This window comes from Brienomyrus brachyistius, chromosome 14 (assembly GCF_023856365.1).
Source record: "Brienomyrus brachyistius isolate T26 chromosome 14, BBRACH_0.4, whole genome shotgun sequence".
In the NCBI taxonomy this organism is placed as follows: Eukaryota; Metazoa; Chordata; class Actinopteri; order Osteoglossiformes; family Mormyridae; genus Brienomyrus; species Brienomyrus brachyistius.
The window spans coordinates 23,757,487-23,782,811 of record NC_064546.1 but is presented as its reverse complement, the minus strand read 5'-3'; the positions used below and the strand labels follow the sequence as shown (position 1 = coordinate 23,782,811).

Here is a 25,325-nt window from a genome sequence, read left to right as displayed (position 1 = left end):
GCAGAGTCTGTCAGTACTGCTAATAATGTGCTTAATCACTGCAGCCAACTTCAGAGGGAGTAAACAAAGAGTCTGAACTGCACTGGGCTTTATGGCTCCCAGTGACGACTTCCGCCGTAATGTAATGCACTTGGATTGTTGGTTCTAGATCATTCATCTTGTGCCCACAGGTCCTTCACGTCACTGAAGTCTTTGTTTCTCGCCGGCTTCAGTGATTTTACTTTATTGTGTTGTTTCCTCATCACCTGCAGCTAAAACAATTTACAAGCAAAGACTGCCTCCTTTTCAAGTTCCAAATGGATCAATATAATTCATTTCAAAACTGGAGTGAGAAAATTGCATGAATATTAAAGAGAAACCCATGTTGGCCTCTGGGACACGATTACTGAGCTTGTGGCACTCCTGATAACAATATGCACTCCAATGTAATGGCTGACAGCAGGTAGCAGGGTGAGCAGGCGTACTGCAAATTTCAGATTCACCTAGGCGAGATCTTGACGTGCACCTAGTGACGTGTGCATCCATTATGCTTCTATCACCTGTGATGATGCATGATATGAGATATGAGAGGAGATCCTGGCCTTGTGCATGATGGGAGATAAGAATGTCCCAGCCTGTTGCATCATGGGAGATGAGAATGTCCTGGCCTGGTTCACTATGGGAGATAAGAATGTCCCAGCCTGTTGCATCATGGGAGATGAGAATGTCCTGGCCTGGTTCACGATGGGAGATAAGAATGTACCGGCCTGATGCATCATGGGAGATAAGAATGTCCTGGCCTGTTCACAATGGGAAATAAGAATGTCCACGCCTAATACATCATGAGAGATAAGAATGTCTTGGCCTGGTGCATCAATGGAGATGAGAATGTCCTGGCCTGTTTCACGATGGGAAATAAGAATGTCCCAGCCTGGTGCATCATGTAAGATGAGAATATCCTGGTCTGGTGCACGATGGCAGATAAGAATGTCCCAGCCTGATGTATCATGGGAGATAAGAATGTCCTGTCCTGGTTCACAAGGGGAAATAAGAATGTCCCAGCCTGGTGCATCATGGGAGATGAGAATGTCCCGGCCTGGTACATCATAGTAGATAAGAATAACCTTGCCTAATGCATCATGGGAGATAAAAATGACCTGGCCTGGTGCATGATGGGAGATAAGAGAGTCCCAGGCTGATACATCATGTGAGATAAAAATGTCCCCTCCTGGTGTCACCTAACAGCAGACATGTAGGCCAGTCTGGTCCATTCGCTGTTCTTGCTTTCAGGCTTTTTCCAAGTCAGAGATGAAGGTGCTCCCCCCCCATCCACCATGTCATGGATGTTCTCGTCCGTCCGTCTTTTATATCTCGATCGGATATAAAGACCCCCCTCCAGGGCTTAATTGGGGGTTTTAGTACTGGAGGAGGCTTTGTGACATTAACACAACAATGACTTCCCCGGTTGGGCCGTGAAATGTCGTTATTACCGTATAATGAAATAAGATGTGGGGCTAGCAGGAGCACAGCTAAAGGGGGTGAGGTGAGGTAGCGGAAGCGCGGCTAAAGAGGGAGAGGTAAGCGAGCGGGAGCGCGGCTAAAGAGGGCGAGGTGAGCGAGCGGGAGCGCGGCTAAAATGGGGGAGGTGAGCGAGCGGGAGCGCAGCTAAAGAGGGCGAGGTGAGTGAACGGAAGCGCGGCTAAAGAGGGTGAGGTGAGTGAGCGGGAGCGCGGCTAAAGAGGGCGAGGTGAGTGAGTGGGAGCGCGGCTAAAGAGGGTGAGGTGACGGGAACGTGGCTAAAGAGGGTGAGGTGAGTGAGCGGGAGCGCGGCTAAAGAGGGTGAGGTGACGGGAACGTGGCTAAAGAGGGTGAGGTGAGCGAGCGGGAGCGCGGCTAAAGAGGGCGAGGTGAGCGAGCGGGAACGTGGCTAAAGAGGGTGAGGTGAGCGAGCGGGAGCGAGGCTAATGAGGGCGAGGTGACGGGAACGTGGCTAAAGAGGGTGAGGTGATCGAGCGGGGAGCGCGGCTAAAGAGGGCGAGGTGAGCGAGCGGGAGCGTGGCTAAAGAGGGCAAGGTGACGGGAACGTGGCTAAAGAGGGTGAGGTGAGTGAGCGGGAGCGCGGCTAAAGAGGGCGAGGTGACGGGAACGTGGCTAAAGAGGGCGAGGTGAGTGAGCGGGAGCGCGGCTAAAGAGGGTGAGGTGAGTGAGCGGGAGCGCGGCTAAAGAGGGTGAGGTGGGTGAATGGAAGCGCGGCTAAAGAGGGTGAGGTGAGCGAGCGGGAGCGCGGCTAAAGAGGGCGAGGTGAGCGAGTGGGAGCGCGGCTAAAGAGGGCGAGGTGACGGGAACGTGGCTAAAGAGGGCGAGGTGAGTGAGCGGGAGCGCGGATAAAGAGGGCGAGGTGACGGGAACGTGGCTAAAGAGGGTGAGGTGAGCGAGTGGGAGCGCGGCTAAAGAGGGCGAGGTGAGCGAGCGGGAGCGCAGCTAAAGAGGGCGAGGTGAGCGAGTGGGAGCGCGGCTAAAGAGGGCGAGGTGAGCGAGCGGGAGCGCGGCTAAAGAGGGCGAGGTGAGCGAGCGGGAGCGCGGCTAAAGAGGGCGAGGTGACGGGAACGTGGCTAAAGAGGGCGAGGTGAGCAAGCGGGAGCGAGGCTAAAGAGGGCGAGGTGACGGGAACGTGGCTAAAGAGGGTGAGGTGAGCGAGCGGGAGCGCGGCTAAAGAGGGCGAGGTGAGCGAGCGGGAGCGTGGCTAAAGAGGGCGAGGTGAGTGAGCGGGAGCGCGGCTAAAGAGGGCGAGGTGACGGGAACGTGGCTAAAGAGGGCGAGGTGAGTGAGCGGGAGCGCGGCTAAAGAGGGCGAGGTGAGTGAGCGGGAGCGCGGCTAAAGAGGGTGAGGTGAGTGAGCGGGAGCGCGGCTAAAGAGGGTGAGGTGAGTGAGCGGGAGCGCGGCTAAAGAGGGTGAGGTGGGTGAATGGAAGCGCGGCTAAAGAGGATGAGGTGAGCGAGCGGGAGCGCGGCTAAAGAGGGTGAGGTGAGCGAGCGGGAGCGCGGCTAAAGAGGGCGAGGTGACGGGAACGTGGCTAAAGAGGGCGAGGTGAGTGAGCGGGAGCGCGGCTAAAGAGGGCGAGGTGAGTGAGCGGGAGCGCGGCTAAAGAGGGCGAGGTGAGTGAGCGGGAGCGCGGCTAAAGAGGGCGAGGTGACGGGAACGTGGCTAAAGAGGGCGAGGTGAGTGAGCGGGAGCGCGGCTAAAGAGGGCGAGGTGACGGGAACGTGGCTAAAGAGGGCGAGGTGAGTGAGCGGGAGCGCGGCTAAAGAGGGTGAGGTCAGTGAGCGGGAGCGCGGCTAAAGAGGGTGAGGTGAGTGAGCGGGAGCGCGGCTAAAGAGAGTGAGGTGGGTGAATGGAAGCGCGGCTAAAGAGGGTGAGGTGAGCGAGCGGGAGCGCGGCTAAAGAGGGTGAGGTGAGCGAGCGGGAGCGCGGCTAAAGAGGGCGAGGTGACGGGAACGTGGCTAAAGAGGGCGAGGTGAGTGAGCGGGAGCGCGGCTAAAGAGGGCGAGGTGACGGGAACGTGGCTAAAGAGGGCGAGGTGAGCGAGCGGGAGCGCGGCTAAAGAGGGCGAGGTGACGGGAACGTGGCTAAGGAGGGCGAGGTGAGTGAGCGGGAGCGCAGCTAAAGAGGGTGAGGTGAGCGAGCGGGAGCGCGGTAAAATGGGCGAGGTGAGCGAGTGGGACCGCGGCTAAAGAGGTTGAGGTGAGCGAGCGGGAGCGCGGCTAAAGAGGGCGAGGTGACGGGAACGTGGCTAAAGAGGGCGAGGTGAGTGAGCGGGAGCGCGGCTAAAGAGGGTGAGGTGAGCGAGCGGGAGCGCGGCTAAAATGGGCACGGTGAGCGAGCGGGGAGCGCGGCTAAAATGGGCACGGTGAGCGAGCGGGAGCGCGGTAAAATGGGCGAGGTGAGCGAGTGGGACCGCGGCTAAAGAGGTTGAGGTGAGCGAGCGGGAGCTCGGCTAAAGAGGTTGAGGTGAGCGAGCGGGAGCTCGGCTAAAGATGGCGAGGTGACGGGAACGTGGCTAAAGAGGGCGAGGTGAGCGAGCGGGAGCGCGGCTAAAGAGGGCGAGGTGACGGGAACGTGGCTAAAGAGGGCGACGTGAGTGAGCGGGAGCGCGGCTAAAGAGGGCGAGGTGAGTGAGCGGGAGCGCGGCTAAAGAGGGCGAGGTGACGGGAACGTGGCTAAAGAGGGCGAGGTGAGCGAGCGGGAGCGCGGCTAAAGAGGGCGAGGTGACGGGAACGTGGCTAAGGAGGGCGAGGTGAGTGAGCGGGAGCGCAGCTAAAGAGGGTGAGGTGAGCGTGCGGGAGCGCGGTAAAATGGGCGAGGTGAGCGAGTGGGACCGCGGCTAAAGAGGTTGAGGTGAGCGAGCGGGGAGCGCGGCTAAAGAGGGCGAGGTGACGGGAACGTGGCTAAAGAGGGCGAGGTGAGTGAGCGGGAGCGCGGCTAAAGAGGGTGAGGTGAGCGAGCGGGAGCGCGGCTAAAATGGGCAAGGTGAGCGAGCGGGAGCGCGGTAAAATGGGCGAGGTGAGCGAGTGGGACCGCGGCTAAAGAGGTTGAGGTGAGCGAGCGGGAGCTCGGCTAAAGAGGTTGAGGTGAGCGAGCGGGAGCTCGGCTAAAGAGGGCGAGGTGAGCGGGAATATGCCCCCGAAATCTCAATCAACATGTCAGAAACTCAGAAACTCTCTGCTGCTCTCCCTGTAAAAGGCAGGTCGCTTTCTGATATTCGTGCTACACGTTTCTCATTGTCAATTCTCATATTCTAAATACGTGCGTATTACAAACTGAAGAATCCATACATAGCATCAACATGCGAGACTCTCGGGCTGGTAGATCGGTTTATAGTGTCGGCCATCTTTCGTTTCAGTACTGTTAAAACCAGCTCTGCTGGTGGCAGCTGTAGATCTTTGCTCTACAGCATGCTCCACTTTCATGTGATGAGAGGCGCCGTCCCGAGATAAAGTGTGATCTGACAGGGCCACCAGCATCACCCCAACTTGAGTCCCTCATCACAAGTCTTCACCTTTAATGCCCTAAACAAAGGGTCCCACACCTGCCCCTCTCTCACACCTACCCTACAAGTGGGCTTCACAGAGTCTCCCCTGAGGATCACGAACTATCCCTTGAAGCCCTTGATTCCATTTTCTTTCTGTATATAGCTTTTTTGGGGAGGTGGGGGGGTGAGTCATGAAGGTTCCGAGTGGGAGGGTAAATAGATTTGAAATGATTTAGCGCCTCTGCTTGGCTGTATCTTCATATTGCGGCGTAGAGCTCAAAGGTGTGTAGCACAAGTACTATTGAGCAGTGGCAATAGGAAAGGGCTCCTTTAGTGTGCCATCACCTCGCTGCACCAGAAGTATCGCGGCTTCCTGGCGAATTTGCTTTGCTGAGTTCTATCTCACCATGAATTTGCTGGGAGAAACAGATGAATTGATACAGAAAAGCGGTCAGGTTTCAGGAGCTGCTCGTGTGTCAGCCTTTGCTTTCTCCGGCCGCTCTCTTGACCTGTCAGTCACCCGGATAAAAGCGCCCTTTCGCAGCCTCTCTGCCCCCCCCACTCACTCCTTGCACACCGGTTCCCGTAGCCTGGGGTCACAAAGCTCCTTCCCACCTGGTGAGGCCCAGCTGCTCGAGTGCCTCTTCGCTGCTGGTCATTGGAGGGGAGTTCAGAGGCTTAATTCCAGAGCTTTCCTCCAGCACACGAAAGGTTTTGGAACAGAGGCCGGATCATTTAGATATGCTAATTGTGCTAATGGTCATGGTGGATATGCCCAATCTGTTTGGAGACTACACCTCAGAGCAGATGGATTTCCCCCATTGATAAAGATCTGAGCAGAAGGTCCACAGCTAAGGTTGTGATGGTAGATACAGCAGAAGGACACTGACCATACCTTCTCCTTCTCTTCAGCCAATGGAGAGTTTCCTCCAGTTGTTCCCATGGTACCCGATCTGTCAAACCCGAGTATGATGGTCACTCCTTCAGCCACTGAGGATCCGCATTCGACGATTCTAATACCGCCCCCAAGTGACGGTAAGTGGCTCGACTGCGTGGGTAGCACTTTGATCCTTAATGATGCTTTCGCTCGATACCTACCCGAGCAAAACAAAGATTAAATACAATAAGCGCTCAGTGTTTCTTTTCAAACTGTCAGATATTTTCAAGGCTAATGTGAGAAAGCAGAGCGATAAGAAAATCAAGAAAAGGGAGAGAAACATGCGGCTGTCTGTAATTAGTGCAGAAAGTCAGCCATACATTGCCTGTGGTCTTCTGCTGCAGAACTGCAGAGAGATATAGCATGCAGCATAGCAAATGAAGAAAGTGCGCCACCCACTGGTGAACATAATTCACTGTTCATCGCTGTACGTGGACACCAGCTTTAGTACAAACTAGAATTAGTTTTTTAAGTAAATCCGTGGAAGTGGTTTTAATGATTCATATGAACGGACGTGAAAGTATACAGGTCATATTAATTGGCCTTAATTTCCACTCGCATAATCCATCCATACATCCATCCATCCATCCATTATCTGAAACCGCTTATCCAATTCAGGGTCGTGGGGGGTCCAGAGCCTATCCCGGAGGCAGGGAACAACCCAGGAAGGGGCGCCAACCCATCACAGAGCACACTCATACACCAATCACTCTCACAATTGTAATATATTATTATACCAAAGTTGGTGTCTGACTGACAGTAATGCAGATTCTTTGCCATACCTGGGGAAGACCTCAGTTTCTTCTTAAAATTCCGACGGACATCATGGAATATGCGTTCGGTACACATGGAATGATCTGCAAATTGATGCAGATCTATTCCTACTGCTGCCGAAATAAATGGCCGCGGGGCTGGTGCCGCGTCTCTCCCCCTGGTCACATGACGCCATTACTCAATATCTTGTTTACTTACAGAGTAATTGCTACTCTTTGTGACTCCCTTCCTACGCTCTCAGATCACCCGTCAATGTGAATTAATCAGCGGCGCTGCATATATTATTTTTCATAAACAATGCTAAGGAGGCCCCCGCCCGCGCGCGACTCGCCGAGCTCGTCGTCTCATCGGGAGGAGTCGATTTAATATGTGCGGTCGTCTCATCCCCGCCATCCTCTGCCATCTATTAGCCGTCCGCTAGAAACAGTCGCTAAGATGACTGCTAGCCGCCAAGCGGTTGGGTCTTTCTCTCGTAACTGGAGTGAGAGCCGCCCAAACTCTGCTTTGAAAGAACAAACAGCTCTGGCCGCTCATCTGCTTTCCCACCACGTTCGGAGACGGGTAATTTACGCAGTTTGTCACTCTATTTCCTCCCTGATTTGCGAGGAGGGTGGGAAGTGGAAGTGGGGGGGGGGGGGGGGGGGGGTGGCGGCGGCGAAGGCAAATGAACCGCTAACAGGTCGCTGAGCGCCGGTACAGGCAAGACGAAACTTCACGGCGTTGTGGTTTAGGCAACGCTGGTCATTTGCACGCTACATAAACGGCGGCCAATGAGAAATGAGCCGCGTGTGTGTGTGTGTGTGTGTGTGTGTGTGTGTGTGTGTGTGTGGGTGGGGGGGGCAGGGCAGCTCTGTGCCAGGGCATTCGCTTGCATTCTTTGTTTGCTGTTTGCAAGTCTGGTTAGCCTCAGAATGTCCCATGTTCTCGTTGAAATGGGAGCATCCTACATCTTCATCCTGTCCTTATGCTCTGTGTAAAGTACCAGTCAAAAGTCTGGACACATCTGCTTTTAATGCATTTGTTTCTATTTTAGCTGTATCATTCACTTTATAGTAGATGACCTTGAGGCAATGAAGTGACACGTATCAGATTTTGCAATGACTAAGAGAAGTGTTCAACATTTCAAAATTTCCTCAAATTTTAGACTTTTCAAAATAGCCCCCTTTCGCTTCTACAAAAGTCCTGAAGGAGTTTCCACAAGTTCTGGGCACCTTGCTCTTACTCAGTCGGTTTTCGGTCAGGGATTGTGGCAGTCAGGTCATCCACCCCCATCGGCACGCCATGTTTTTCCTTGTTCACAAGACAATACGTACAACCTTGAGGAGATGGGTTGTTATCTATTTGAAAAACAAATGTTTGTTTGTAATTGTGCCCAGACTTTTCACTAGTGATGTATGTCTTTTGCTTGTCTGCTCACTTGGTCAGCTGATTTCTGTCATGCTTCCCTGGTGAAAGCTAATCCTTATTTTATATTTGATAAATTCCTGCCGGTGGATTTTGGATTGTCTTGTTCTCTAAAGCATAACATAACCTGTTGACATCAGCTAACATCTTTCTATCAGTTAAAAATAAAGAAATGTGGCATTAGCCAGTATCCCTGGAATATTCGGGGTTATGACCTGACTCAAAGCTCATATGACTGTTCAACTAGCAAGGGGATTCAAACCCATGACATTCTGGACGCTGGCACAGATCCACAACCCACCGATTGATCACACCCATAGGGCACTGGGAGGAGTGTTTCCATCAAGTTCATAATAAGGTTACTCGCTCTGTGCCAGTCATCCAATTTTAATCCAAATTTTTATGAAGTGGGCGAAAACTTCTACCACGCAAGACAAAAAACTTCATAATGGAACATTTCTAACATTTTTTTTAAAAATAAAAATTCATACCGGAAAAAATATGCTTGGTCTGCTACACATATTTCACTTGTAAGTATCCTTTCAAAAAATATAGTATGAAAAGAAATAAATTTGCGGTAATAACGTACGGTGCAGTGACCTTGCGGGTCATGGCGGATTCTCTTTCTGAACAGCAGTTCTCCCGATAGACTCCTTTTTCGTCGATTCTGTAAAGCAGAATTCGGGATTAACAATTGCTGCATCAGTTTGGACTCCCATTCTTCTCTGCAATTTGTCGGCATTCCTTGGTCTAATGGGGATATAATCCTTATCCATTACTCCCCTCCATCTAGCTGCTCGCTCAGTACAATAGCAGACACAAGGCACAATAAGAAGTAAACAAAAATGAAAGTAGTAACTATAATTGAAGGAGAAGGAGCGACATCCTGTTTTTTAGGGTGCCTGTCTCCTTTGTCCTCGGTGGGGGCCGTTTGAGTTGTGTATCCTCTCCCATGGCTTTGCCAATGGTGCAACTCAGAGGTGTAGTCTGCTAAGGTGTTGAAAGCTCCGGTGACCGAACGAAGGACTCTTGAATATCCCTGGGGGGTGGGTTGGGGGGGAGGGGTAAAAAGCTGCCTCCCCACCGAGCATGAAAAAGTACACTGCTTTCCTAACCCCCCCCACCTTTCTCTTGTGCACACCTTTGCTATATTTGGGGATGGCTGGCTGTTGTTCTGCCGACCCCCTGCCCCCAGCAGGCAGGGAGTCGGGCTGAAAAGTGGGAGGTTATCGATCGCCCATGGGATGACATAATACAGCAGGCAGATTTATGCCCGTGAGGAGTGTGTTTGTGCAACGCGCTCGTGTGATGAATGTGCCGTCTGAGTGTTCTGGTCACTTTCTCATGCAGGTGTAAATATTCACAACTTTACAGTCGATTCTCTCATTTGCTTTATGGGTCGGCGACTATTTCTATGCCCCGTGGGGCTCAATCTGGGAAGATTTACACACTGTCCCTCCCGTGGGCGACGCCAGCTGTGTGATACTGGTTTCAGCACAGGTTACAGAACTTCCTGACATAGCAGGGCCCTGACCATGTAGCATCTCTGGCTCACATCCGGGTGTGTGTGTGTGTGTGTGTGTGTGTATGTGTGCGTGTGTGTGTGTGTGTGTTCCTGCAGCCAAGTGGACCTTCCACACCTGTGGGGCCACTGGACCCGTCGGCCCCACCCCCACTCAGTGTAGCAATTCCTATCGGAACACCAACATCAACATCACCGTGGGAACCAAGGGGATGCTCAAGGGCGTGCAGATGTGGAAGGTTCCTGAGACGGGAACCTACAGGTGAGGCCAGCCTCATACAGCACGGTCCCACCCATATCCGGCAGACAAACATACTCCTGGTCCCCCCGAAACACACACATACACACCTCTCCAGCAAGGACACATCTTGTACAGGGATAAGAGAACGCTGCCAAAATCCACAAATGATGCATTCTCATCTATTCTCTGTTTCACAGGACGACACTGTTTCCTCGGTGCAAAATTTCATGTTGTTAATGCCAAGCTGCTTAATTACTTAATTGATATAAGGGAGTAGAATTGTGAGGCAGTATTTCCGAAACAATTAGGTAATTCAGCTGAGGAGGTGTTTGCTATAAATGGGGCTGAAATGTTAAGACATTAAACACTATCTGATACAGTCCCGATATCAGGCAAACAAACTGAGTTAAGAAGGTCCCTGAAAAGACCATCCATTTCAAAGGAAGCGGAGGCTTCTGGACTGATTGTTACAACAAACGGAAAATGTTCAGTCACTCCGGGCGCCGTCCCTTGTCACCGAGTGTTTCTCAATACCAAGAAAGATCATACTTGTGGCCTTGGCAAAACCGGTCTTGGTAACTTGCCTTCCAAGAATGAACTTGGGGTGCAATGAATCATGGGATTGGTGTCATTGGGCAGAGATGTGATTGGCGTATCCTTCATATTTGGGGCGGGGCAGGAATGACGTCCGGGGATTTTTACCGCCCTTGTGTATTTGGCGATGAAGTAAAACAGGAACACAAATATAGTCAAGTATGCGTACTGAGAAACACCAGCTGTTTTGCTAAGAGGGGCCAGAACATTTAGAGAGAGTCTGCACCTGTCACCCGCAGGATCACGGGCTACGGGGCCGCCGGTGGCCGCAGTGTGGTGGCCACAGCCAGGTCGCACGGGGTCTACGTCACCGCAGACTTCCACCTGCAGCAGGACCAGCTGCTCTACATCCTGGTGGGACAGCAGGGGGAGGACGCCTGTCCGAACGTGGGTACCCCTTCCTCATGGACCCCTCTGCCGCAAGCAGGCAGGCAGGGGTGCTGAATAGGAAGCTTCGTGTTATCTCATCTGGGTAATCGCGATGGGGAGATGAGGCCACATTAAACGTCCGAGGCTGGAATGTGTGTTTAATGTCTCCTCTTTGGGAGGAGCACAGGGTTTAGCTAGCGGCCAATCTGTCCCCGACCAACCTTGCAGACTGCTGGAGGATAACGACAGGAGGATAATTCTCTGTGAAATTGGGCCTCGCCGAGCCGGCAGCCCCAGACGTGACTGTAGTCTGATTTATCGACCTCCCCCAGCACCCTCATCAGCTTCCAATGGCTAGAGCTGATTTAGGACTTGGCTTCCCAGGATCTCTCCTTATCTTAGCCCGAGTCTTCAGGTCCTCAGAATTTCTGACCCCATTCTCCATAAGTCTTTTGTTTTAATTATGCATTTCTACCATTGTCACATCGTAGAGGAATCACAGAAGTCATCCATTGAATAATATATTCTTCTGTCTTCTCTTGCAGTCCAACCACACGCTCAACAAGGTGTGTTTAGAGCAGACATTGCTCATTGATAGCAAGACCAAAAGAGCAAAATTGCCAGGAGGTGGAGGCGGAGGGGGTGGAGCCACGTACATTTTTAAGGTGGGACTTCCTATGTAGGGATAGACTGAAGCTGACCATACCTGACAGTGACTGGACCTTCCGAGGCTGACATCACTCATGTTTGCAGATGGAAAAAGGGGTTCCAGTGCCCCTGCTCATAGCGGCTGGCGGTGGGGGGCGTGGCTACAGCAGCCAATCAGAGAGCCAGGAGGAGCTGCTGGACATAGACCCCAGTGTACTCGGGACCAATGGACGCTCAGGAGTTGCAGGTATGCACATACCACAGAGCGCTACAATCCTCCGTCCCTATCTCAGGCTGTCTCTGAAAATCGTGTTTAATTTCATCCTCGATGCACGTGTCCCTCCCATGTTTTGGAGCAGACTTGAATGGTACAGTTACTGAGCAGGATAATGGGCTGTGACTGGAAAGGTGCCACATCCTTCCACGCTCGCACCAGGCGCGCTCCATTAGGATGCAGCGGAGCCGAATTAGGGCCTTTCCTTCGCTGGGCCTCCATGGGTCTGTTCCGCCACTTCAGATCCAAGTAGCAGGACATGCCGGCCATCGACCCCGTGCGGCTGCCATTGGTGCCAGCGTGTCCGAGGCCCGCGTCTGATGCCCGCCTCGCGCATCGTAGTGCGCCGCTTTACCCCAGCAGGGAGACGCTGCCATGGCATCCAGTGTTTTTATTCATCACTTGCTGTCACCTCCGGCTGCGAAAGCAGAGGCCCCTTGCAGAAGGAACACCCTTTAAACTGGCCCTTTCTCGCGTCACGCCCGCCCCTCTGTCACTAGGGCACTGCAGCTCAAGTGGAGCATTCTCGACGTGAAGAGCGGCGCCCCCTGGCATCTGATTAGAGAGCAGCGCCTAGGAAGCAGGCCATGGCTGCGGACTCACCGGGTGACCTGTCCCCTCACCGGAGTCAGCGACGCGACATGCGGGGAATTTAGGCAGCAGGCTGAAAAGATTAATTGAACATTTGCATGATTGAAGGAGGGGAGCTGGCAGGGAGCCAGAAGGAGGCTTCAGTGTGTCGCGTGTCATGCTCCTGCTGCCTGCGGAGGGAGACCCCGCCTGTCTGTGATCTCTGGGCTTTCTGTCATCCCACCTACACTTCTGGGGCACCTTTGCTTTCTAGATGCTTCTGTCTGAAACTCCCCAACATTTCAGCCTTAAAAGTACTTTTTACTGTGAAGCAAAAAGTATGGTTTATGTTTTTAAGGATAAAGAAAATACCAAACGAAGACAAAAGATGGCAGAAAACAAACCCTTTGTCCAAGGGCCCTCACTGCCTGTAAAGGTGTGGATATGTTGTTTCACTTCTGCTTCAGTCTTCCGGGCCAAACGCTGGTCACTTTCCCCATATTGACCTTGAACCTACAGCCTGCTGGTCAGGAGCTGGGATTCATACTGGGCTCAGTTCCCATGGGCCTTACGTGTTGGACTTTGTGTTGCAGGTGGCGGTGGGGGCTGGAACGACAGTATGCCAGTGGCGACTCAGGGTGGTAGGCCTCTCCTGCTGGGGGGCCAGGGGGGCGCGTCCTGCCGGTTTGGCTGGCAGACACAAGGGGGCTTCGGGGGAGGGGGTGGAGCCTGCTCCTCTGGTGGTGGAGGAGGGGGCTACAGAGGTAGGTCAAATATAGAGACACGTCCTTAGGGACAGGCCCATCTAGCTGCTTTCCGTCTGCACTCTTTCCCCTAATCCGCGCGTTCCTTACCGTCATGACGCAGGAGGCAGCACCGCTCGGGACGATGACCCGAACCACGACGGGAAAGACGGCTCATCTTTCGTCAGTCCCATCGGAGAGACCTTCATCGAGCCTCTGAAAGGTGTCACGCTCTTCTGTCTGACTCTGCGGTTGGGGTTTGGCGTTAGTCCTGTGGTCTCGTTTATGTACTGTCTGTACAAACACGTGCAATTTCTGCGTAAACCGTGCACAGTTTTTACGCATAGAATGGCATTTATCAATTTCTTCCATAGGAAAGTGCGTATATTTATGAATACTTCCGACCATGTGTACGCATAAACTCCTAGCAGCAGAGAACTTTAACTGTAGCACTGCAAACACACTTTATTCCTGCGTTCACCCACCAAAGCATCTTACCTGTTTCTGTTAGCCCGGGCTCATCCACGGGCGACGGAGCGGCTGTCAGTGTCACCATCGGGTATGAGTCCTGTTAGGGACATTTTGCTTACCATGCAGAGGTGACACTGACATGAGGATTGGTCCACCCCCCCTGTGGCACGGAGGTGGGATCTGTGGGCAGCGATCGGTGGTGGTCATTTTCAGATCGAACCACTTCATATCGTATGAAATACATTACAAACAGGAATAAGGACATAGTCTCTTAACGGTTTCCATTTCTCCAGCACCATCTCCTATTGTGCGGTTCGCCGTGTGTTAATTTGTAAGTTATATGTCCATATGTGGTTCCGTGGGGGCTTTTTGTTTAATTTTAATTAATCTTGCCGTGTACTCAGTCACATTTAGAATGCGTGAGATTTATCAACGTTCACTTCTTCCGGCTGTTCATACGCACGAGTGATAAATACCAATTTGCCTGTGCTTGCTGTCAATTTGCACCAGACATTTAAGACTTGTTCTATGGACACTTTGATAAATGAGACCCCTCGTCTGTTCGTTAATCTGTCCTCGTCTGTCCACCTTTTTAAACAGGTTTCACAAACAGCAGCAGGTGGTCTATCGGCTGACCCCGTCTCCTTCTTGTTTTGGCATCCGTCAGGGATCGAGGGTCACGGGGAGGTCGTTATCTCGCCTGTGCTGAACTGCAGCCACTGCGAGACTGGCGATTGCCATGAGAGCGGCGATGATGTCGTGTGCTTCTGCGAGGAGGACCTGGTTCTGGCCACTGACGGGGTGTCCTGTGTCAACACCACAGGTAGCCTGGGACCCGGGATGGAACCAAGGGGAACCTTTTGTGGTGATGGTCATTCAGGGCTGTTCCTGGTGCAGATGTTGGGTCAGAAAGGTAACATGTGAGCAGATCTGATGCATAAACTGAACCAGACCAGGGACCCGGCATGAATAAGTAAACAACAGTGAATTATCACAATGAGTTTGACACCCCTGCTTTAACCTGATCTTTACCTGGGTTTTTGAGACCTAGCATCAGGGGCGTAGGAAGCATTTTGAATGTGGGGGGGGGGACACACTGGCATACAACTAATATTTCATGTTAAATGTGGGGGGGGGGGTCCAAACGAATAATTATGAAGTGTGAGGCGGACACACTTCGCATGCCTAGAATGTTCTTTAAGTAGCTGCTGCATAGCTCCTGTTTTCGTGTTGTTTTTAGCCACATTAGATAGACGTCATTGATCCCAGGGGGAAAATCTCAAATGAAATTTAGAGGAACAAACCAACCGTGATCCTTTAGTAGAGGATGGTTTTTGATCCGTCGACTTCTGGCTTACGGGCCCGGTGCTACGGACCATGCTGCCCTACGGGCTATAAACTATTCCTGAGCACTTGCTGTATTTATACTATCTCATCTATTGCAAAGTCACATGCTCAGTGTGGTTGTTTTGAAGAGTAAAGGATGGCAGTAAGATTGTGTAATTAAAGTACACTGTGCTCTTAATCAGCATTTGGTCGTTAATGGGCTAATAACTCAATTTATATTTATGTCCTACGATCACTGCTGCAGCCAGAGAGCTTATAAAACTGTCGTCGGCGTGCCTGAGAGACGTTCTCGCTGAGGAACACCGAGACCCTGCCAGAGAGATTTATGATTGACTTTTCATAACCCTCTCTCTTCCTTCCCTGCAACTCTTGGCCACTCTGAGAATCCATAATTAATTCGCTCAATAAACAAATGGTGGTGTTTTGCAGTGCTTGTAACATCATCAATAAAAATAATTATGAATATAATGGGGGGGGGGGGACAAAAAGATTTTAATTAAGATTCCTGTCCGGGCTGCGGGGGTATGGCTTGTTTCCAGTGTCTGTGTGTTTGTATTGGGTCCTGTGTGACTTAGTGAGGTGATGCATTAGGGCTTTGTACTCTGTAAACGTCTTCCTTGTGCTGATGCCCCCCCGTACCTCCTCTTATTCAGCGCTGACCCAGCTGCCACTTCCCCAGCTGGCCTTGGGTCTCTCCGTGGGCACCTCTGCCCTCATCGCTGCCCTACTGCTGGCGGTTTCTGGCGTCATGATCAGTGAGTATCCCGCGGACACATGCACGCACTAGCAAACATACTCGTGGGTACCCCCCCCCCCCGCCCTCCCTCCCCAAAATTACAGACAAGCAAGGCCAATTCTATAAGGTGGGGGTTCTTAAGTATTGTTTAAGGAGAGGTCATAATTCATACAGAGGGGGGAGCCTTATCATTAGCCAATGATATGTTTTGAATTAGTGAGTGACAGGGGAGGGGCCATTCCAGGGACCAATCGGCCTTCAGCTTGGGTCAGTGTCCCTGTGTCCCCGCCCCCATATACAACCCTGGAGACAAGTAACAGACACAGAAAGCAGGAATACATGCAGTAAGACATGCAAAGGACGCTGTGCCGCACGCCCCCGTTCAGGCGCTGGGGGCTGGCCGCAGGGCCTTATCACCCTCACCCACACACCGCACGGCTCTGATTTACAGCGGCCGGCTTGTGCCAGCGCGCCGGTAATGAATGAAACCCTCCGAAGATGGATTGCTAGTTAACGGCTGTGTGACAGTGCTCGTCCATTAAAGTTTGATAAATAAATACGGCGATATCTAAAGCGGGGTGTTTACAGCCGAGGTCGGGGCACCTTCCTTGGCTCTGGAGCTCCCCCCAGCCCCCCCCGTAATCTGATGGAATTCACATGTGCGTGTCGCCAGTGTACAGACGCAAGCATACAGAGCTGCAGTCCATCCAGCTGGAGCTGCAGAGCCCCGACTGCAAGCTGAGCAAGCTGAGGGCCTCCACCATCATGACCGACTACAACCCCAACTACTGCTTTGCTGGCAAGACGGCCTCCGTCAATGACCTGAAGGAGATTCCACGTCGCAACATCTCGCTCACCAGGTGGCTAATCCGTTAGAGCTCAGCCACTGTGAATCCCTCCAATTCCTTGAAACCGTTTATGTTTTACTTATGTAGCAGACACTTATATCCAAAGTACCGTGCAGTTTTGCAGGAAGCCAGAGACAGACAGCTAAGGGCCTTGCTCATTGGCCCAATAGTCAAATCACTCTGCCGACCTTGGGATTTGAGCCGGCGACCTTCCGCTTACACGCAGACCCACGCTCGCGGGAGTTTTACTTACACAGAAATATTCTGAGAGCAGATGGAACAATGATTTGTTCGGAGAGACAGCCAATCAAATTGTAGAGGAGTTGGGACCAAGACATCTGATTGGGTGGACCCACCTCATCTACAGTTTGATTGCTTATCTCTCTAAAACTCCCATGAACCAGACCCCACTGAAACCGCCCACCTACCGACCCCAAACCTTCATGGCTGTGTGTGGACACTTAAGTCATGTCAGGGGTGGGGCCATAAATTAGCCCTTTAACTAGGATTTTTAGTTCTCTCAAATGTTGTAAGATAACCAATAAAGCTGCGTTTCCCCCACACGTGTGTGTACAGGGGGTTGGGCCATGGTGCGTTTGGAGAGGTCTATGAGGGCCTTGCAGTAGGCATACCTGGAGAGCCAAGCCCCATGCAGGTGGCTGTAAAGGTAAGGAAGCCCCCCCCCGGGCGTTTCCTAAGGGTTTCGTAAATGTTTTTATCATTGGTCTCCGAAAATGGCACGCCAGCTGTTGTGAAAACCATAAATTTGGCCGGGCATAATAATTCTCAGTTAAATCGCCCTGTTCAGAGCTGGCAACGCAGTAGCACAGACCGCACCCATCATCGTCCATAGCCTGTTGGAAGGAGTGTAATGTGCCAGTGATGGGTACTTACCCTCAACCACTGAGTATGTGCCCACAATCCCTTGTGCCTTCATTAGACCCTTCCTGAGGTTTGCTCCGAGCAGGACGAGTTAGACTTCCTCATGGAGGCTCTGATCATCAGGTGAGTTACATGCACGTCACACCATCCTACATCTAAACATGTAAGCAGATTCGCATACAGTACAGGCCAAAAGTTTTGACACACCTTCTCATTCAATGTGTTGTCTTTATTTTCATGACCATTTACATTGGTAGATTCTCACTGAAGGCATCAACACTATGAATGAACACATGTGGAGTTATGTACTTAACAAAAAAAGGTGACATAACTGAAAACATTTGCACACTTGCTAAACACCTCTGGGAACTCCTTCAAGAATGCCAAGAGTGTGCAAAGCAGTAATCAGAGCAAAGGGTGGCTATTTTGAAGAAACTAGAATATAAAACATGTTTTCAGTTATGTCACCTTTTTTTGTTAAGTACATAACTCCACATGTTCATTCATAGTTTTGATGCCTTCAGTGAGAATCTACCAATGTAAATGGTAACAGTGCAGAGCAGACTGTCCTGACATCTAAAGTGAGCCATTTGCTTTACACCAGGGGGCACCATAGAGCGTTTACCGGGGGTCCACGGGGACATATTATAAACTGATCTTGAGATTTTATTGTCCGCTTTACATAAAACATCAGTAGCCGGTCCTTACCTACTTTCCTTCAGGGGTCCCTGGTTTAAGAAATTTTTACTTTGCCGTGACAAAGAAAATAGTCTAATGGGCTACTGAATGTTATATCATCAGCGGGTTGGGGACCGTCAATATATTTTGACAATCCAGGGTTTGGTGTCCTTCTTAGTACATTTTGCCGATTGCGATCGACCAGTTGGCCACCAGTGAAATAAAGCATTACCCATTAATCATCTCGCGATCGACCTGGAAACATGCTGCAATTGACGGGTCAGACACCCTTGGGCTAAACCGACTTACCTCCAACAGTAAGTTCAACCACCAGAACATCGTGCGCTGCATTGGCGTCAGTCTTCAAGCCCTGCCGCGTTTCATTCTGCTGGAGCTCATGGCGGGAGGAGACCTAAAGAGCTTCCTCAGAGAGACTCGACCCAGAGTGGTAAGCCCCGCCCCCAACACAGACCTAACCGTAGCTCATGAGGCCAGCCGACCACATCTCAGTGGCCTAACGCCTGTCCTCGACACACAGGACCAGCCCTCTAGCCTGAACATGGTGGACCTGCTGAACGTGGCCCGGGACATTGCTCGGGGCTGCCAGTACCTGGAGGAGAATCAGTTCATCCACAGGTACGCCCACGTTCTGAAAGAACATTACATTAGATGAAACTCAACAACCACTCAAATATAGTCCAATTTCATTATGCTGAATGAGTGTTTATGACCAGGGACTGGGGACTGTTCGTGTTTTAAGAGTGTAATGTAAACCAAGCTTTTGCAGAGATACACATTCAAGGCTCTTAAGCATTTCAATGAAATGAAAAGAAATTAGGCTTTATTTGCATTTGTACAAGAACAGATATACTAGAAGAGATATGTTTTCCCCCATCATGCTCTCCTTTTTAAAGACACACACACATATAAAGGTGAGTGTGAAGCTTGGGGTCTGCCACCCACCCAGGACCCCTGGGGCATTGTTCAGGAGGTTAAGGATCTGGCTCAGAGGCCCAATTGCGATAGGAAGCTTCTGCTGTGTGGGCCTGATGCTGCCCCCCCCCCCCCCCCACCGCCACCACCAATCTCTGTACCTGCAACTAAAGTTTCCACTCCTGAACTTCAAATCCTACAGGCCCCCCCATGACAAATGAGGACAATTAAGCCTCATTTCAGAAACATGTGCAATAAAATCATCAATCCGCCTAATGATTCCAGGCGGGTGGTGAGGGGGGAGCTTTTTTCACACTCAGCCCAATCGGCATGAAGTATCTGCTGACGTCCTTGGGCCTCCTCTGCTTTATGGAGAAGCCCCTTCAGGGCTGCCTCCGGAATGATGGCTTCCGAGGTTACGCCGGCCGACTGTCCACGCCGGCAGAAATTCACCGGGGTCCTCTTCGTGGCAGACAGCTGTCAGCGTTTAAATTGGGTTTTTCCCCGGCAAGGCGCAGCCAACTGATGCCTGCTGTCTTCCTACAGGGATATAGCGGCCCGGAACTGCCTGCTGACGTGCAAAGGACCGGGAAGAGTGGCCAAGATCGGGGACTTTGGGATGGCCAGAGATATATACAGGTATGCATGGTGACGTGGGATCGCTGTTGATGAGGAACAGGGCTGTGAATCTGATAGGAACCTTTCACTGTATCCCACACTTTACTGCTGTGTTCCTGAAACACCTGTATCCATCTGGGTACCCAGAGGCTACAACTAACCATCAAGATTTGAAACAAACTGCAACATCTGCCAGTTTCCTGAAATATCTGTAAAAGCCTGGAGTGAGTCATTTTGAGAATAATGTGGCAAAAGATTGGAAGGCATTCGAATCGCACAATTCCTCAGGGATTAATACAATAAGAGCGGCTTTTAATTGCCGGAGCTGATTTCCCATCTCATGCTGGGAGTCCTCTAGAGGCTTCTGTGAAAGAGAAAGCTGTTGGACTTGTCCCGGTGCGCTTTGCGTCACGTTCCTCGTGATGTGTGACGCACTCTGACCCTCTGTCCCAGCCATCGGAGCCAGACACTGCCGATTATTCATGCGGGACAAAGAATAATTCTGTCTGACTGTGTACTCACCTGACCATAAATCTCACGGCTGCTTGATGGACACTTGTTTTTTTTTAAAGACGACGTACAGCGTGAACATTTAATGAATTAATGAACTCCTTTAATGACATTATCCCCATTACACTATGGTTCAGAGCACAATACTGTGGGATCTGACCTTATAAAGTTCCGGGTCCAAATTCCTTAACCCTTAGTTCAGTGTCTGGTCCTCTCTGTCTGCCACTCCTGTGTTTCCTGTAGCCTGTCCTTCAGTTCAGTGCCTTACATGTAAGTTCATAGGGGTATGTCCCTCCTGTGGTGGTCTAATGCACCCCTGAAACCTTAAATGTCTCCAAAGTGACAGACATAGAAAAGGGTTGTGTAACACGGCAAACGGGAGTCTTCGCTCAACTCTTTGTCTTTTATCAACCTCCCCACTCTGACTTTCTGTGCTGTTAGACGGTGAAGACTGTGATACGTATACGGTCCCACCAGTCAGGCAGATTTCTCTTAATGCTGTCAGTCCGTGTCCTTCAGAATGTGCGGAGCAGCTGCTCTCAGCACCCAGCTCCTACTCCAGCTCCCGGGGCCCACGCAGTACCAGCTGCAGGTCGCTCATGCACTAAAGCAGGCGCTGGTTGTACGGGGTGGGGAAGTTTGGGCGTTAGGTCCAGTGCTGCGCTGAGAAGGCTGGTGATAACGCAGTCGAGGAGTAAACCCAGAGACATGGAACTCATGGAATATAATTACAGTGTATAGATGTTATGGTGGAGGGGGGAGGGAAACAGGAATGCAACACGAAGTGTGAAGTGAGGTTATGTAAAACGCAGAAATGTCTGTATTCATGATGCGTTTCGCGGAATAAGGGTGGGTTACGAGCAGAAAAAAAACCCCTGAAAATATGGGTAGTGAAATGGAATCTGTCTCCTAATTGATAAGCGCGAGAGCTAGTTGCCGTGGCAACGGCGGTGGGACTCCGAGTCCGCCTCTCATCATTGTTATTCTATGAGGAGATCTGGTCATGCCCTCTCTGGTGCTGTCTGCAGGTAATGTGCTGTAAGGAATGAAACCTCCGAGAAGCTGACTGATGTCGGTATGCATGTGTGTGCGTGCGTGTGTGTGCGTGTGCTTGTGTGCACATGCCTGTGCGATCCCATAGGGCGAGTTACTATAGGAAGGGCGGTAGGGCGATGCTGCCCGTCAAGTGGATGCCCCCTGAAGCCTTCATGGAGGGGATTTTCACCTCCAAGACGGACACCTGGTGAGGACACACACATGCATGCACACACAGACCTGTACTCTGTGCACACACAGACCTGTATCTTGATAGGAACTCTCTCATTTCTATGTGCAAAACCCTAATCCCAAATATGACGACCATAACCCCCACCCAGCCCTGACCATAACCCCCCCCCCCCAGCCCTGACCTGCAGGTCCTAACAAAATACAAGACTTTTGGCATTTTTATTTTTTGATTGCGGTCACAGATTTTTATAATTTTAATTGATTTTTCCCCTTGTGGGGATTGAAAAAATTGTCCCCAGAAGGTCAAAGTAACAGGTTTTTATTATGTGGGGACACATGCCTCCACATAGACAGACAGACACACACACCCACACACACACACACAGCGAGCTTACCCAGACATGCAGATCACATGACTATCTGTGTGTCCCCGGAGACACTCTTCCCGCTCCCTTCTGTCTGCTCTCCCCCGTCTGCTCCTGTTAGCATCACTGTAATCTTAGCTTGTCCTGTTAGCATCGTCTGTAATCGATGCGTTCCATGGAGCCCATTGGGGGGGGGCAGCAGGGCCTGGAGAGGGAGCCTGACGGAGCTTCTCATCATAGTTATTCACATTCGCCAGACACACCATCTAGGGAGCTTCAGAATAACAACATGCACTCCATAACCGATTCATCCAGAACTCGCTTAAGGCATTTTCCTCAGTATCAGATCTCAGACTTACACTGCTGCTGTCACCGTCTGCCTTGTGCAGCTCCCTCTTTATTCCCGTCCTCCACCTTAAGTGCTACCCCTCTCCTTTCCCTCCCCATGTCTGCGGCGAGTTCAGGTCCTTCGGCGTGCTGCTCTGGGAGATCTTCTCCCTGGGCTACATGCCTTACCCCAGTCGCAGCAACCAGGAGGTGCTAGAATTCGTCACCAATGGGGGCAGAATGGACCCTCCTAAGAACTGCCCCGGGCCCGTGTGAGTGCACGTTCCATTGCCGTCGTGGTTCAGGTTGAGACGTTGCCTCCTACAGCCTCTGTCACTACAAGCGCTTTGCGGTCCCCAACTGTAACACACTTTGTGCCATATGGCACAGAACGAAGACGCTGATTTAGACCCGAAGCTGGAAATAACCCTACACTGCGCATTACCACTGACAGCTAATTTTTGAAGCGTAATGTATTCGGAGTTCACAGGGATACATATTCTAACTACTCAGACCCTGTTTTAGCGTGACTTACAAACTATTGTTGACAAATGTGTTGTCCCAAAACGGTGAACTAAGAACCAAAACGTAAAATGACCGGCATACATCTGTGTGTCCTGCATGCCTTCTGACACTGGATTGCGCATGTGCACCCTTGCAGTTACAGAATAATGACACAGAGTTGGCAGCATCAGCCAGAAGACAGACCGAACTTCTCCACCATCCTGGAGAGGATCGACTATTGCTTACAGGTCGGCCAGCCATCACTCTTGCATGCCAGAGATCGCCTATGGTCGCCTAACTTAAGTGACTGAAAGTGTCCTTCACCCGGCCCCACCTTCTCCCCTATCCAGGACCCGGATGTGGTGTCCGTGCCCCTCCCCGTAGAGTATGGCCCCCTCCCTGAGGAGGAGGAGCGTGTGCCCATGAGGCCCGAAGACCCCAGTACCCCCTCGCTTCTGGTGTGCGTCCCGGGACAGGAGGTAGCTCCCACGGGGGAGTGCAAGAAAGAGGCAGACGTGCCGCTACAACCCAGTCAGGCCCCGCAGTGCCCTCAACCCGCTGGAGGTCCTGAACTTCCACCCGCCCTGGGAGCAGCCCCTCCTCCACCCTGCTACCCACACCTCCAGGTGCCGCAGGGGCCGCCAGCAGCTGCCAAGCCTGTCTCCGCCGCTGGCCAACCTGGCGCCGAGGGCGGCCATGTCAACCTGGGCTTCACGCAGGGCCAGCCCCCTGAGAAGGAGGGCCACAACGGCAAGCCCACCAACCTGTGGAATCCTACGTATGGCTCCTGGTTCCTGCAGCAGCAGCAGCGGAGGCAGCAGAGGCAGGTGGTGGGGAGGGCCCTGGGGGAGGGGCAGGAGCATGGGGGCCGGACTGTGGGGGAGGCCGCCGGTCTGCAGCTCCAGCACAAACAGCTGCTCCAGCAGCAGCACCAAGGCCTTTGTCGGCCGCTGCTCCCTCCCCCACCGCCCCCCACCCCCACAGCCGCCCCACTCCTTTTGGATTCGGCATCCCTTCCTCCCGTGCCTCTCTTCAGACTGCGCCGCTTCCCATGCGGAAACATCGGCTATGGTTACCAGGAGCAGGGCCTGCCTATGGAGCCCCTCGTGGCTCAGGCCCCGCCCCCACCACCCGTGCCCCCCTCCCAGAGGCCCGTATCTATGGCACGGCTGGGCGTCCCGGAGGACGGCCGACCATTGCTTGTCACGATGGGGACGGCCACAATGCAGGACCCCAGGCTGCCTACGATGGAGGGGCACAACGCCACCGTGCTGTGACTCTACCCCGCGTAGCCACGCTCACGCAAACACTGTGCTGCACTGCATCTCGCCACGTCCTCTGCACTGCTCCCATAATGCCTCTGTTTCGCTTGGATGTGCCCACGCTTCCTGCAGGACAAATGCGTTTGTTGTTTCTTTGCCACAAAGGAGCTCAGAAAGACGGAAAGCATCGTGGTGCTCATCCAGCCGTATTTAATGAGCCGTCTAACTCAAGTGGACCGGGTCGTTCGGTGAGCGAGCAAAATATTGACATGGCGAGGGGCCCTTTAGTCCTGTATATTTGCCTTTTAAGGTCTAGACCCTTTGTACGGCAAAGAGATTCACTTCAAGCTTAAGAAGCGTTCTGTTGAAGCACTTTTTTGCTGCTGATGGCACCTGTTTTGGTAGCTGTGCTTGACACGCGCCCCTCGCTTCACTCTAGCATCCACAATGGTCCTCAGTCCCTGCCCCCCACAGCCAGAGGTACACCCATCCAGATACTATACCCATGTGCAGGAAAAGTACCACTCAGCCTCTCCGTGTCACACGTACACACCACTGAATCAAGCTGGGCGGCCCCGTCCAGCGCTCGCTGTCGCCGTCGTCTAACTAACCCAGCTGTGGAGTCTGACTCTTTTCCATGTTCTCATTCCCCCCCGAAGGGAATCTCAAGCAGATTAGCATTGAGGAAAATAATAGCAGCTCTGAGGTGATGCAAAATCGTGGATTATCGGCAGCTGGACAAAGGGATTCTGGCTGCATTTTCATAACGTTTGTTGATGTTTGCCTGCCTGCCTGTTTATTTATTAATTTCTTAATTTATTATTTGGAAGCTCTGTAAATTATTTATGACAGAGTTATGTACCAGTCGCTTCCCCTTAGACCCTGGTACTGTTTTGTACGCTTACGGACTGGTGGCTTTTTAACTGCCGGAGTTTTAATTCAAAACTGACGATTAATTAAGTGAATCCCACATGACAGCCATGGCACACAGAAGCAGGGACTGCTAACGTCATTCACTGTGTGGTGAAAAGCGGAAATGTATGACTGAAATGTCTTCTGCGGCCTTGGGAAGCGAGTGCAGGAGGGGGCTTTAAGGTATGGCCAGCCAGCGCCTGCCAGAAAATAGCTTTTAAAGAGATGTACTGCTCCTCTGCTCTGTGTGTTGGCTGTTTACCATAAACATGGGGAAAGCCAGGGCCACTGTTCAGTCCGTGTGTCATACAACTGCAAAGAAAAAAAAGTCAACTGTTTTTGAATTGTGTGTGGACTTTTTAATTAAGATTCTTTTGAATATTGGGTTTTAATATTTTTAATTTCTCTTGTAAAAATGCCCAGGTTTCTGATTCTGTGTATCGTTTCGTAGCCATATTGAGCTTCAGTGACTTGGTGGCCATTATTTCTGTTCATCTGCACAATTAACTTTACTACAGAAAATGTTGCCAGTCATTATGACTAGTCATTATGCCAGAGATAACAGGAAAAAAAAAAAAAAACTTTCAGAAATAAAGCTGATCGCAGTAACCAACAGAGATT

The 25,325-nt window shown here is 51.6% G+C and overlaps 2 protein-coding genes across 2 annotated transcripts in view; both read left to right on the top strand.

The window, feature by feature from the left end:
- Positions 1-19,658, top strand: part of alk (ALK receptor tyrosine kinase) — a 185,896-nt gene extending 166,238 nt beyond the window's left edge. Inside the window, exons 11-25 of the mRNA XM_048974091.1 lie at positions 5,921-6,043; positions 9,745-9,907; positions 10,720-10,867; positions 11,395-11,514; positions 11,603-11,744; positions 12,935-13,105; positions 13,209-13,307; positions 14,223-14,378; positions 15,556-15,657; positions 16,312-16,498; positions 17,063-17,153; positions 17,427-17,491; positions 18,365-18,494; positions 18,585-18,682; positions 19,526-19,658. Coding sequence (XP_048830048.1) covers positions 5,921-6,043; positions 9,745-9,907; positions 10,720-10,867; positions 11,395-11,514; positions 11,603-11,744; positions 12,935-13,105; positions 13,209-13,307; positions 14,223-14,378; positions 15,556-15,657; positions 16,312-16,498; positions 17,063-17,153; positions 17,427-17,491; positions 18,365-18,494; positions 18,585-18,682; positions 19,526-19,631 — 1,901 coding nt within the window. The 3' untranslated portion in view covers positions 19,632-19,658. The remainder of the gene's footprint in view (positions 1-5,920; positions 6,044-9,744; positions 9,908-10,719; positions 10,868-11,394; positions 11,515-11,602; positions 11,745-12,934; positions 13,106-13,208; positions 13,308-14,222; positions 14,379-15,555; positions 15,658-16,311; positions 16,499-17,062; positions 17,154-17,426; positions 17,492-18,364; positions 18,495-18,584; positions 18,683-19,525) is intronic.
- A 1,570-nt stretch (positions 19,659-21,228) lies between these two features.
- Positions 21,229-23,807, top strand: LOC125707246 (ALK tyrosine kinase receptor-like). The gene is made up of 4 exons (XM_048974230.1): positions 21,229-21,350; positions 22,164-22,298; positions 22,688-22,778; positions 22,881-23,807. The coding sequence occupies exons 1-4, from the start codon at positions 21,229-21,231 to the stop codon at positions 23,805-23,807; spliced, it is 1,275 nt and encodes a 424-aa protein (XP_048830187.1).
- The last annotated feature ends 1,518 nt before the right edge of the window (positions 23,808-25,325 follow it).

What these genes read in the sequence shown, in the direction of transcription:
- LOC125707246 (XM_048974230.1), top strand. Translation starts at nt 21,229, where the DNA reads ATGCCTGTGCGATCCCATAGGGCGAGTTACTATAGGAAGGGCGGTAGG. An exon ending in ACCTCCAAGACGGACACCTG is followed by an intron (nt 21,351 to 22,163) that starts GTGAGGACACAC and finishes CGGCGAGTTCAG; the next exon opens with GTCCTTCGGCGTGCTGCTCT. An exon ending in AAGAACTGCCCCGGGCCCGT is followed by an intron (nt 22,299 to 22,687) that starts GTGAGTGCACGT and finishes GCACCCTTGCAG; the next exon opens with TTACAGAATAATGACACAGA.